The sequence below is a fragment of the Limulus polyphemus genome, unplaced genomic scaffold (assembly GCF_000517525.1).
Source record: "Limulus polyphemus unplaced genomic scaffold, Limulus_polyphemus-2.1.2 Scaffold1401, whole genome shotgun sequence".
Classification (NCBI taxonomy): Eukaryota; Metazoa; Arthropoda; class Merostomata; order Xiphosura; family Limulidae; genus Limulus; species Limulus polyphemus.
Genome location: NW_013667011.1, coordinates 33,209 through 47,601, shown reverse-complemented (window position 1 = coordinate 47,601; position 14,393 = coordinate 33,209). Strand labels below are relative to the sequence as shown.

Genomic DNA, 14,393 nt, shown 5'->3' with positions numbered 1-14,393 from the left:
ACTCACAAGGAATTGCTGTGACGCAGAATCTATGACAAAGTTGCACCTTTGGCCACCCAGCTTTCCTGTCACGTTGACACTATGTGTGCTTGCCATTTTACACTGAGCTGTTGGGACTTTCACAATGGGGGTTGGTGGGCATCCGTCAGCCCCAACCACTACTGGTTTCCCGAAGCTGACTTATTGGTGGTATTCTTCTTACACTGGCTCCTCATATGTCCTTGCTCTCCACAGTTCCAACAACCTTTCTGGTTAGCAGCCTTTCCTGCTGTGGCATCTTCCCTGTGTTGAAGTTGCCAACACTGAGCTCTCTTGTGCTTAGTTTTTACAGTGCCAGCAAAATACCTCGAACTTCTCTGAAAGCTGCCCTTTTCTGTCCTTGAATCCTGATGAGTGTACCAACCTTGGTACCTCTGTGCTTGACTTAACGTAGGATTCAAATTCAAGAGCTCTGGCCATTGCATCCTACATAGTAGAGGGATGTGCTTGCTTTACTTGTATCTTCAGTTGTGGTCTGTCCAAGGCATCTACAAACTGATCCCTCAGCAACAACTTGAGGAGATCGGGTGGCGCAGTTGGGTTGGCCTTGTGTGCCATACTTTCCAAATCCTGTGCCAGCTGACATTCCAGAAGTTAAACAACATATTAGGAAGTTCATCAATCCTTTGAATGCCAGACTTCAACATATTGTTCATCATTCAAAGTGGTGCATCAGACATTGGAATTGGAGCAGCTCTCCTACAAGAACATGAAGATGGACTGTTTCCAGTAACTTATGTAAGTTAAAAGCTGTTGAGTGGTGAGTAGAACTAATCTATGATTGGACGAGAGTGTCTGAATATCATATCTGCCATCTACTGGAAGGAGTTCATGATCCAGACAGACCATCAACCCCTTGTATACATCCAGAGATGCAAAATCAACAGTGCAAGGATCAAGAGGTGGGTGTTGTATCTTCAGAGCTACCAGTTCCATACTGAAACCATCAAGGAGACTGCAAATTTTGGTGCAGACTGTATGAGTAGACTTTGGGTATGAACTGAAAACAATTTTTACATATAGCATAAAATAAATTTTGTAAATATTTTTCTTGAAAAGGAGCTTATTGTTAAATATACACGACTGTTTCATTTGAATTTAATACAAGAGTTATGATTTAGACAGTTATAAAGCAAAACTGCTAAATTAAGTTGTTTTAGAAGTGATAATTTGTCTACATAACTGTGTACAAATCATTGTTGCTGGTGATTGTTGTATTGTTGTGTCATGTTACTAGAATCTTCTAAGTTTTCTCATTGTTTTATTATGTATTGTTACATCATAATGCCTCACAGTTTGTAGAAAGTTCTAGGCCTCAGTCGAGCAATATGTGTATAGCTAAAGTGGAGATAATGTCTGTGTTGATACCAGCTCCATAGTCATCTATACTAATTATCAAAATTTGCTGTTGATACAACTGCCAGAACATAGCAACGTGAAAAAATCTTGCCTTCTTTCAGGCATTATGCAAAGAAAGATTTAGATAATTTCTCTAAGCCCTTAAAAGCCCGTATGCTATGTGTTTTTTACTTGAACACATAAAAAAAGTTATATCTGAATCCCTCCCCAAAAACCACCTACAAAATAAAATCATAGCTGAAAAGTACAATTTTAAAGTTTCATTATAACTAATTTTAATCAATATTTATTTTGGATAAGCCAAACAGCATGCCTTTGCCAATCAAATTACTCAATGTTGACAATCCTCCAGCTCCTATCACCCATGGAGAAGGTTTGTGTGTTTCTTTGTAGTTAAAGCAGAAAACTACACAATAGGTTATCTGTGCTCTACTCACCACGGGTATCAAAACATGGTTTCTAACATTATAAGTCTACAGACATACCGCTGTGCCACTGGGAGCCCCAGTGGAGAAGAATAAACCATTACCTGTCCCTGTCTTCTAATTAATAATGTCATCTAACAATAAAGTAAAAGAAGAGATGATGAAAGCCCGAAATAGAAGCTAGGGTTGCAATTCTTTTTTTTTTTCTTTACTCTACTGGAGTTTGTTAGGTAATGGATACATGGTCTGCTTTATCCAGAAGTGATCCAAGTGTCACTTCTTCCCAGCAACTGGACACTATCAACCTAGCCAACAGCAGCCAAAAAACTCAGTGATGCATCACTTGTCCATTAGCAGGTTGACAGAAGAGGCACCATTATAAAGATGAAATACAGGCTCACATAAAAACACGAATTGAAAGAAATTAATACACTGAACTTTCAACTGAAAGAACTACAAATAAACCTCAATGTTGTTTTTGAAAAAGACTTCCATTCAACAAGGAGAGTTAACTTGGCTGAAAAAATTGCAAAAGCTAAAGGTGAACCATAGTCATTCTATTCCAGCTGCATTTGTGCTTGAAACCATAGCATTGGTTTTAGAAGCTACTATATACTTCTTTATTGGTAAAGTAAGGATGTAGAAGTTTCCAACACAGCCCAAACCATCATCCTGGAGGAGTTTAAAGCAAAATACAGTGATATGTTGATGACATTATTGCCAAACCCAAACCACACAGTGGTTGACTTCCAGGGTCTTCATTCTTCAGGTATAACAGTGGCATTAAGGGGAAATAAAACAAATCCGGGATAACAGAAGAACATTTTTGGCTAGAATATCTCTCTGAAAACCAACATCAGCTGGCCCATGCCACTGATCTTCTTTGGCAGATGTATCAGAAAAAACATGAAGTGAAGCCCTGGCTAGCCATTCCAACCAGCCTTAGTAGACCAGAGTTACTGAATGTAAATATGTATTATTGTTTATATTTAGTTTTAATTTTTGTTCCATCACTTTTGTGGACATTTAATTTGATAAGCCTATATTTTTATGTGTATATATAACTAAGTATCTATGTTTTTATGTAAAGAGGGCCAATTTTGCTCAAAAGATTTTATTTTTGTACTTTGTAATTTATACATGGAAAAATTTACAAGAGAAAAGGTTTATAGTGATGCCATAAATTACGACTGACAGAAAAGTTGACTAAGCACAAATGATTTATGCAGTAAGTGTGGAGCATAATCTTTGTGGTATGAGGTGTATGAGCTGTGAGTAATATGTTGCTTGTTAGAAAGAATGCTTTAATCCTATTCTCAACTATCTTGAGCCAACTGTCATTCAATAAAAAAGGACTTTAACATAAACACCAACCCTATTAAAACAGATCAAAAAATATTAGCTACAACAAAACTAAAAAAATGGCAAAGCTGCAGATATAACACAAACTGAACAGCTGAAAGCAGGAAGAGAAACAATGCTAGTTTAGCTCACATATTCATGCAGTAAGGTATGTCCATCTGAAGAAGTACCAAAAGAAAGATTGCAGGATTGTTGTTCTCCCAAGGAAAGGTGACCTGGTCTAATGTAAAAATCTGGAGAGCAAAATAACCTACTGTCAGTATTAGAAAAACAATAGAGAATTCTCAATAGCCATGACACTTGAAATTCTTTTAAGCAGGATTAGAGTAAATTAATCTGAGACTTTTTTTTCCTTTTTGTCAGCTATACATTTGTGCATCAGCAATACCAAGCATGGGGTGTGCATATACCCTATTTGATTTTATTACTCAACAGGATCTCAACCAGCCTACCCACAAATTGAAATTGTTTTAGGCAGGATTAGAGTAAATTAATCTATGAGACCTTGGGTGTGGTCAAATACATCAATCAAAAGAGTTTTACCTCCTGAGTCCAGAACTGTAATTAGATCTCAAATCAGTCAAAAGATGACGGAGCTATGAACTAAAAGTTTGAGCTTGAAAACTTAGAGCCATTTTATGAGCCACTATGCCACAGTTGATTATGGCAAGTTTGGTGGTTAATAGAATGAAAATGGTTACTGTAGAACAGGAACAGGTTTGTTATCGGCAGAAATGATCCAATTATGAACATATTCTTATACACTGATAAGTTATAAAGTAAGCAATTGTATTTCAGATAGTGTACAATTACTAAAAGTTATGACATTACAAAAAGTTCTATGAGGACAGACAATATGTAGTTAAATGGGTGGGTAGTTTGAAATTATCATAGAAGTTAGGCAAGGATATGTAATATCTGAAGTGCTATTTGCTTTGGTAATAGACTGGATAATGAGGAGAGCAACAGAAATGCAAGCAATGGGTATCAAATAGGTCAAAACTGAGTCTCTTGGGTTTGCTGATGGTATAGATCTACTTAGTGACAACTGGCATGGAATGGTAAATTTGACATCTAGAGTATAAACAAAGGCTGAGAAAGAAGGTATAAAGATAAATGTTGTAAAGACAAAAATAATGAACATAGACAACTGGAGTACAGATGAATAAATATATGTAAAAGAAGTACCAAAGAGAAAGTAGAATAATTCTGTACCTATAGAGTATATACTGTTTAGCAATGTCAAATGTGACAAAAAAATCGGGGTTTGCCTTGGAAAAGCCAATAAAGCACTTGGCAAACTATCCAATATCTTGTAGAAAAGATACAGATTTATATACCAGAAGATTAGTCTTGTCTTATCAACAGTATTATATGGTGCAGAGATCTGTCCATGAATAGAGGTGGCAAATATGAAGCCACCAATAATAAATGTCTAAGATAAATATTGCACATTTTTTGGAAAGTTAAAAAGACTAATATGACTAAGCTGAATGGAGGATAAATGATGAACAAAGCAAGCACTAGACTGGCTGCTGGAAGGGAAAAAAATTGAGCAAAGAAAGCCTGGAGAAAGAATATTGGCAAGGATATGTAAAATAATGGTGTGACATAGTAAGATATTCATAAGAAGGTGAAAACTTATGATGAGTGAAAGAAGCAGACTGCCTAATTTGATTTAACAAAGAAAGATCTGACTAACTAATTACAACATGTCTTCTAGTCTGTAATCAGCCACTCATCTGTTTAATATCTCCTGCCAATAACACTTATTTATTTATTTAACCTCACACCGAGTCTTGTTTCTTTTTTCTAACAGCCACAAGTCCTTCTACATACTAAGTCCAAGAACCTTCCATTATTGCAAAGAACAAATAACTGTGTGCTAAGTTTATTCTTGGAATACTACTTATCCTTTTGTTCTTTAGGCAGCATTCTAAGTAGTTTAAGAAGTGTTTTAATGGCAGAAGGGTGAATTGCTAAATGTAAAGTCAAAATTTGAAAAATAGGTTTACAGTTGATAACATCAAAATCCATTAATATTGAAAAATTTGAAAGACCTTTGTGTATTCAGTTTTCTCCTACTTAGGTTAGGATAAGCATCATTCACTATATCTTTCAGTCCCATTACTAATAAGATTTTTTAGTAAACTATAAATTGGGCTACTATTACAATTGGTACTTTTCATACCTAACCCAACCTAATTTATTGTGGTTAACTGTTATTAACTGATATGAATAACCTGATGAATACATTTAAAGTATAATTTATAGTTACCTAACAAAGACGAAATGTAAGTTGTAATATTCTCTATCTGATACTATTAACATTTTATACTTTATACAACTGGAAAAACTATAAATTCAGAAGTGCCAGATAATAAGAAAATTTTTTGAAACTGGGGAAAAATTATATGTACAGATGGTTTATATGTGTGTAATTATAGCTTATTTCAAGGTTAATACTGCAACGTATGCACTAAAATGTACTCCATGCGTGGTGGATGCACTTAAGTAGAAGTTATTTTATAAGATGTTCCTGCTACAATTTAGTAAGGTTAATAGTTATATGATAAATCATCTCACAGTAACAGCTGGTAGCTAGAAAGACAGAAATATTTTAAAATTTTGAACATAATCACTAAGGAATCCAAGGAATGTTAAAAACAATGTTACTGTTTTATTTTTAGTATATAGAATAAACCAAATATATATTTTTTTATTATGAGTACTAATCAATAGTAAAATATTGTAAGTATAAATAAGTTACTTTTATAACTATGTAAATTAGTTTAAATTATTATTATTTTCAATAAATATTTGATAAAAAAGTTTTTATTACATCTTGTATTCTTGGTTAATATGCTAAAGTGTGTGAATTTCATTTGAATATTTGTTAGTACTTACTACTGGCATAATGTTGTATATACTATAATTAGTCATTGATAACCATCCTTTTGAGCACTAAAATGAAGTACAATGGTAAGTATACTAGGAAAGCATTACAGTAAGCTGACAAAGATTTATATGTAATCTAAAAATATGTATAGACTTGGTTCACTATCAATGACAGAAAATTTTTATAAGCTTTTTCAGAGTATAAATATTACTTTTATCTTAGTTAAATAATAAGACTTCCTGGCTAAATTTTATCTTCAAATACAATAGGGTATACCGTTTAAATCAAAACGTATAGGTAGCTCTTAACTTGTTCTTCTTATTTCAGCTCTATAAATGTTTTTTAACAGAATCAGATTTTGGTGGATATTTCTCACATGTTTTGAATGCGGTGCAAATATCAAAACTTCTAATTCCTTGTACACTGAGAATACAGTTTAACCAGCTTACCTTCACTTGCACTACTTCATAGTTTTCTGCATTTTCAGGTGCTACAACCTCATACAACAGTTGCTTAAATATGGGCTTCTCATCTTGAATATCATTAATCAGGACAGTGACACTGACTGTAGCAATGCGTGCATCTGGTGCTTTATCTTTAGCAGTAACTACCAAATAATATGATTTCTGTTCTTCGTAATCCAAAGCTTTTTTTGTGAAAAGTTTCCCTGAGTCAGGATTAATTTCAAAATCACTGTGCAAGAAAGAAAACAAAAAAGTATTAACCTTACTTTGGTGAAAAGCACACATAAGAAAAAATTAAGTTAATGCAAAAACAAAATTAATAAGAGATGAATGGAAGAAGTAACAATGCAAAACAACTATGCATTAGAATTTTCTAAATTTGATACAGACAATTTCCAATATGGAACTTAACCTATACTGTTGATTGCAGAATTTGTTGAGTAGACATGGAAGGTTTTCAACTGTTATCTAAAGTTCCACAAAGAAACAACATTTCAACTACAAGATATTCATGGAAATAATTGACAGTAAGACCGTATATCGAAGGACAGAGGTTAAGATGAAAGTCTAAGATACAAAAAACTATTTAAGAAATAAAAGTACAGAAAATATGAATAAGCAAATACTTTGTGATACAAATTCTAAAACATTTTGCTAGCTAAAAGCTTGAAATATTTTTTTTCCTCTTCAGTGACATCTGAAAGAAAAGTTTGGGTTTTGAGAGCTAACTACTGAGATGATCTGTTAGTAAAAATAGTGAAAATTAATTACCAGAGAAAAAAAAATTAACCTAACATGGAGATAAACTTCAAGCATGGGTCTAGTTTGTGAGATGGAAAGAATGTGGAAGTTTTGTTTGTTAACTCTCTCAGAATGAGCATCATTTTGTGCATCTATCAGGAGGTTTTAGTGAGTTACAATGAAAATTTTTAATTAAATTACTTTATTATCATTGTATATGAATAAACTTGGCATAAAAACATAACTCATATTCCAAATCTTAATATCATACAACTTTTAAGTTCTTAATTTTCTAATGCAATATTTAAAAAAAAATCCTAAATTTCCCCATGTGCAAGATTTGTGTTATTTGCTTTCTAGGTATCTCCTCTTCTCTAATTTATTCACCACCCTTCTATGAAGCATGAAATTTAATGTAAATTACTCACTATACTGTTGTCATCACTCAGGCAAAGCATAATTTTTATAGCCTTCAATCTTATTTGGTTAAAGAGCCATAAAATAGAAAATCATATCCCCACTTTCCATGCCCTCCTGTCGCATCCTCTCTTTCACAAATTGCCAAAAGTTCTCTCTGATGTTTAATACTAATAATAGGCAGCCAAAATGTTAATCTATCAAATGACATTCTTTTATTTACATAGAAATGTCTATTTCACTTCCAGTTCAAACTTTACCCTCATGGGAAAAACATTGATGAGCTCAGCTGAATTTTTAATGATTGTTGTCACACAGTTAAAAAGCCAGAAACATTGTGATAGTTATGGGCATTGTCTGTTTTTTGGATGTTATTATTCTGTGCCTTTGGTATGCTATTTAATTAAATAAAAAATTATTTAATGTAGCAGTACCATTAGTATAAAAAAACAGGGTTAAGAGTCATCAACAATAAACAGGGAAAAAAAAAAGCCCAAATTATGGTACCATATTTCTAGTTCTTCATGTGTATTTTTTACTTATTATTATAAAAGAAATTAAAATGTAAAAAGTAGAAACTTTTTAGGTTAGACAAGGTAAAAATAAAGAATAATAATAATACAAATTTTCACAAAATATGCTCGCAAGTAGCCTATGCATAATGTAATTCAATAGGATAACATGAGCTCCATGTTCGCCAACTAATTTACAAATTTTATGGTGGAATATTAATTTAGACAAGGTTCTAAGAGCAATAAAACAATAAAATTTAAGTATTTTCAGATGTATACTGTTACAAGTTTAAAGCTATTTACAATAATCAAATGTAGTTTCATATTACAATTTGAAGTCATTCTAGAAAGAAAAAAATGGTAATTTAGATTAATTTCGAATTTCTTTTTGGTGGTTACAAAGTTGGTCAAATTGACCAACTTCATATAGAGTTAGAGTAGAGAAAATAACAGGTGAAATATAAAGTTATACCAAAAAATAACGTTTTATAATTACTTAGGAGGTTTTAGAGATTACATAAATGAAATTTGAAATTTTTTGAGGAACAAAAGTATTTTTAATTTTAACATGAAAATCATTTTGCACTCGAACTAGTAAACAAAACTACTTGATATATTCACATAAAATATAATTTTTATGTGCAAAAGTCTTGTAAAGTTTACTGAAAGTGCCAAATTTTGTGAGAATACACATACTGTATTAAGTTATAGTATGGAAACAGTTGATTCTATGGAAAGAGCTAAAAAAGGCCTTAATAGCAATGAATAATGATTTATTCCTTCAGTAAAGTTGATAGAGCATCTGTTTACTGTCTGTGTGAATGCATGGTATGTGTGTGTATGAAGCCTTGGGTTCAATCACAAACTGCATAGATACAAAAAAATGGGATACACACATCAGTAATCTTATAATAAGGTATCAAGAAAATTTGCATTCTAAAGGAATATCACATATAGATTTAAATTCTATAGCTAGATATATATATTTCCAAAGAACAACTGGTTGATGAAAGTACATGTACAATAAAAATGAATATAATGTAAGGTATAATCCAACATTTTATGAATAGCCCTATGGTCTTTTACTTGATAGTTCTTGTTATACAATAATTAGCAATGTGCATTTTTGAAGTTCCACACAAATTCATTTTCTATCATATTTACTGTATCTTATATTATATGGAAATAAAATTTATTTAATGAATGAGGTATTACATGGACATATACAAATTTATTAAGAAATGAAAAAATACTAAACCACATGAAACACATAATATATAATTTTGCTGCAAAAGAATGTTGTATTTCTATTTCTCATTTCTTTCTAGTGGGACAACACCATGATCCTTACTAGGACCCAGATTAAATGAAAGAAAATGAACCCTGCACCACAGGTGTAACAGTTCTTCTGAAGTTGTCAAGATCCGCAGGACCAACCAGGACTAGCAAAAAATATATGCAAGTTTACACACCATTAGTTCCAATACCATTAGCAAAAAATTGGTTCAAGACACAATACCCATGGACTTGGACACAGATTCATGCTATTCCATAGCCCCACTACCAAATGATGCAAAACACAAAAGCTGACGACAAAGGATTTAGCATTGTCAGAAGACAGGAAAAAGAAGACTCTAAGGGTAAGTTTAGTTCTGATGATCAAGCTAACACACAAACACTTAACATAGTACCAACCGCTAACATCACACCATGTAACACACCTATAGTGCTAACCAATACATCTAATGCAGCTCCACACAAAAAATGAAACATTCCAGCACTAATAGTTGAAGGAGTTCCACATATCATTCTTCAACCACAAATTGCCACTGAGTTTAGAAAACATTTTTCCCACATTTAAGTTTAAAAAAATTAAAAAGCATCTTCCCAAAGATGGTCTTGTTGTAAAATGTGATCAACCTAAGGTGTATGTCCACCTACTAACCTACTGGCCTAAGGTGGCTCATGGGGGCAATACTCGCATACACATACCAGCAGACACCTACCAGTTACAATAGTTGTTAAAAGTGTAGACCACAATCTAAAAGAAACAGAAATTCATGAAGAACTGGTAGCATCAGGCTATCAACGTCAGAAAGTAGGGAGAGTTTTATATCTTTCCATTCCGAACAAAAGACACCACTGATAAAAATTTCATTTGAAAGCAAAGAACACTACAACTCTCTACTTACCAATGGATGCATCCTTTTTTTTATAAAACACATAAAACAGAAACTGTCAAGTCATCATTAAAACACTTCATCCAGTGTTTCACATGTCCGAAATTTGGGCACTCTAAACCTTACTGTAACACCAACCCCAGGTGTAAAAGATGCAAATAGTCACACAATGTGGAGTGTTGCTCTAATCAGCGTGACAAAGTTAGATGCACCAACTGCTGACACCTAAGAAGCAAAGTTTTAAATCTCCCTCTTGCACTCAGACTTACCATCACAACCCTAACATGCTAGAATATCCCTCCTGCAAACTCCATCAATCACTGCTACTCTTACACAACACTCTAGGTGTATTTCTACTTCCCCAGATACCCAGTAGCATTGCAAACCACTCTACCTTTTAACCAGATAGTTCCACAGACTTTTAACTTCACAGTAAACAACACATTTAGTGACCAAAAACAACACATCATGACATATGCAACTGCTGCCTCTTGTAACACAACAACACAGAACACCAAAGTAGCATGCAAGGACCCTATAAATATTGGTGAATACACTGTTAACGTTGGAGCATTCTTCATTGAGCTATGCAAGTTTCTCCCTCAATGGCAGTTACCTGAAACTTGTAATGAAGCACTAATTGCACACATAAGTAACATGGCTGAGTATTATATTAATCTTCCCAACCTAAAGCCACACTACATAACACTATCCATAGAAACACATAAGCTTAAAGCAGCTAATTCACACACAACTTAAAAATACTTTACACAGCTTCATAATCTCAACAACAATGTCAATGCAGATATAATTATAATTTCTGAAACATTTGCCAAAAAAGAAATAAGTGCCACTATCCCAGGGTTTAAATCTTACTCCATCCCTGCCAAAACAAATAACAACAGAGGTATAGCTGTCCTTTTTAAGAATAATTTAGCTAGCAAGCTAAAACACATGATCCCAGCCAAACCATTGGATTTATAGATCCCTGACAACCTGTGACCCTGATTATGGGCTGTCAATTTTTGAGTCTCATCTCAACAACAAATGAAAGTATATTTTGTAACATTCATTTAGATAATGTTAATGTGATACCAATAGTGGCCACACATAGATCCCTCTTGAAAGCCTTAGACTTAAATTATCTTCAAGCATGTAATAAATAAACACCTAAACCAATAATTATAGAAGATTTATAAGCCCCACACAGAGATTACTTCAACATTCACACAAATAATAGAGTAACTTTACTCTACACTCTATTGGAAAATAATAACATGCATGTAATTAAAACACCCCAAAATGATACAACTCAGCAAATAATATATATAAAGTTTTATATTACTTTATTGTATAAACTCGTTACTTCCAAAATCTACAGATTTTAAAGTTCACCCTGAAATTTCTAGTGATCACTTCCCCATTTCATTTACACTTCAGTCAAACTTACTATATCCAATATCAGACCTCCCATCAGTGTATAACTACACTGACATTAACTGGAAGGAGTTCAACACATTTGTTGACACTTTTCTTCTACCAATAATCACAAGAATAGAAAATAAAATGCAATTTGATAACTATGCTGACCAACTTAAACTAGCCATAATGAAAGCTACAGAAAAAAGTAATCCCCACAACCTCTAAAGGCCACCACAGCAATCACTGGAAACTCATGCCAGAAATACATTCACTTATCTTAGAAAGTAGATGCCTTAAGCAATTACTGATAACTACAAGAGATAGTTCCCTAAAACCTAAAATCAATAAAATAAATGCAAAAATAAAACGAAAGATAAAATTACTTAAAGAAACTAACTGGTTAGACTTTTTCAATAGCCTTGATAATGCACATGATAATCCTAAAACGTTTTGGAAAAATCTACAAAATGTATATTCAACCAATTATTGAATATGGCTGCCAAGTCACTATAAATACGTCAGACAACACAATAAAAAAACTACAATATCAACAGAATAGAGTATTAAGATTAGCCCTAATGCTTCCAAGTTACACAGAATATGCACACACCACAAGGTTTATGTCTTACACTTTGGGTACAGGATGAATAGATCAATCGGCAACTGTCATATGAAAGTGAGTTTTCTTGGGGTACTCCCATTTCCCCCCACAACAAATTCCATGACATTGGATTTATAGATACCTGCCAACCTGTGATCCTGATTATGGGCTGTCAATGTTTGTCTATAGTTGTCAAAATCTGGGATATCAGCCTCGACCTTTCCCTTCACTGTCTTTGCCTTTGCTTCACTATCACTGCCTTCACTTCATTCCCAGTGAAAAGGTTAAATCAGAACTTATATCCTAATACAGTTATTAAAAGCTCGCTTTAATTAAATGTAATCTTCTTGAGTGGGGTAAACAGGGATATTAATATCCCTGAACACCCTAGTTGAGGAAAATTTCTTTCCTTTTAAAACTAACACCTGTCACGATTCTTGTTTTGTTTTTGTTGAGAGTTGTCTATTTGAAGCTTAAATTCCTGGTGGTTCAGAAGGGAAAGCATAGTCTCAAAACATCAATGCCAACTGGAAATCCTGAGTTCATGTATTATTCAAGATCATTACAACATATTGTTACGTCTCTGGTTTTTGGTTCATTTTTCATGGAAATTCTTTCCGAGAAACTTCAGTGATACAAGTCTTTTCTTATATAAAACTAGTTTATTCTTTCTCAATTCAACTTTGCAATATACTTAATTTCCACAGTCACTTTAACTTAAACACACGCTATAATTCTCAAGGAATGATTCACGCACTTTACTTCCTACCATGCTTGACTCAATTGTCCGTCTATATCTTCAATCTCTCTGTCTGCTATTCCCGTTCAGATTCATTGTCAGGCTTATATATTAGAATACAGCACATCTAGCAAACACTCGAGCATTCATGAACCTTTGAGTTAATCATTACGTGTTACCAGCGTCACGTGACTTCCGCTGACATAACAATATAAAAGACTGGTATTGTTAAGGAAATAGCATCATTTTGACAGAACTATAGTCAGAGCTTCTTGAATTTGTAATGTATATTTTGAAAATATAGAAATCATTTTCAATCAGTTAATGAGTATTTATTTGAACTTGCCACATGAATACATAAACAAATATTTGTGGTCTATAGAAGTATTGTTTAAACTTCAGATCTTTTATGTAATATTGATTTTATGTTTCACATGAAAACAATATATAAAAATTAGCAGTGCGAAAAAATTAAAAACACCCATAAATATTAAAATAGAAAAGAATCAAATATGTATTTATTAAGTTCAGTTTAATAATTAATTCAGCAAACCACAAATTAAATGTAATAATATGAAAAATCTATTGTATGTTACCAGTATTAACTCAATCACCATGGGCTTGGTCATTTCACCCAAATCCATGATCCAAATTGACCATTGGAGTTTCGATACTATAACTTCTAACATGTTTTGTGTACCTTCATGAAATTTTGCAAGCTTTCAGTAAACATTATAAGTCTTTTGTAGACAAAAAAATCATAATTTTTAATGGAGTATTTTTACTAAAATTTCTCCAGGAATATGAGGAGTCAAAGTGTTGATTGCTCCGAGTGCAAAATGATTTTCGTTTTAAAATTAAAAATACTTTTCCTCATCTGAAAAATTTGTCAGGTTTCATTTGTATAATCTCTAAAACCTCCTAAATAACTTTCAAACTTTTTTTTCAATAAAACTTTATATTTTGTCTGTTATTTTCTCTACTTTAACTCTATACATGGTGCTCAATTTGACTGACCTTGTAACCACCATAAAAAAATACAAAATAAATCTAGACAACCCTTTTTTTTCTTTCTAGAATGACTTCACATTGTAACATGAAACTACAATTGTTTATCTTAAATATACACCTGGAAAAAAGTTAAGCACCCCCGTGTTTTTTTCAAGTGATTCAGATTCGACGTTCTTGTGACTGATTATAAATTACCATTCAATCTAAACGTGTTTATCAAAT

The 14,393-nt window shown here is 32.8% G+C and overlaps 1 protein-coding gene across 1 annotated transcript in view; it reads right to left on the bottom strand.

Annotated features, from left to right (window-relative positions):
* The window catches only part of LOC106463415 (cadherin-99C-like), a 153,988-nt gene that overhangs the window by 114,889 nt on the left and 24,706 nt on the right, over positions 1 to 14,393 (bottom strand). The window contains exon 3 of the mRNA XM_013923440.2: positions 6,534 to 6,777. Coding sequence (XP_013778894.2) covers positions 6,534 to 6,777 — 244 coding nt within the window. The remainder of the gene's footprint in view (positions 1 to 6,533; positions 6,778 to 14,393) is intronic.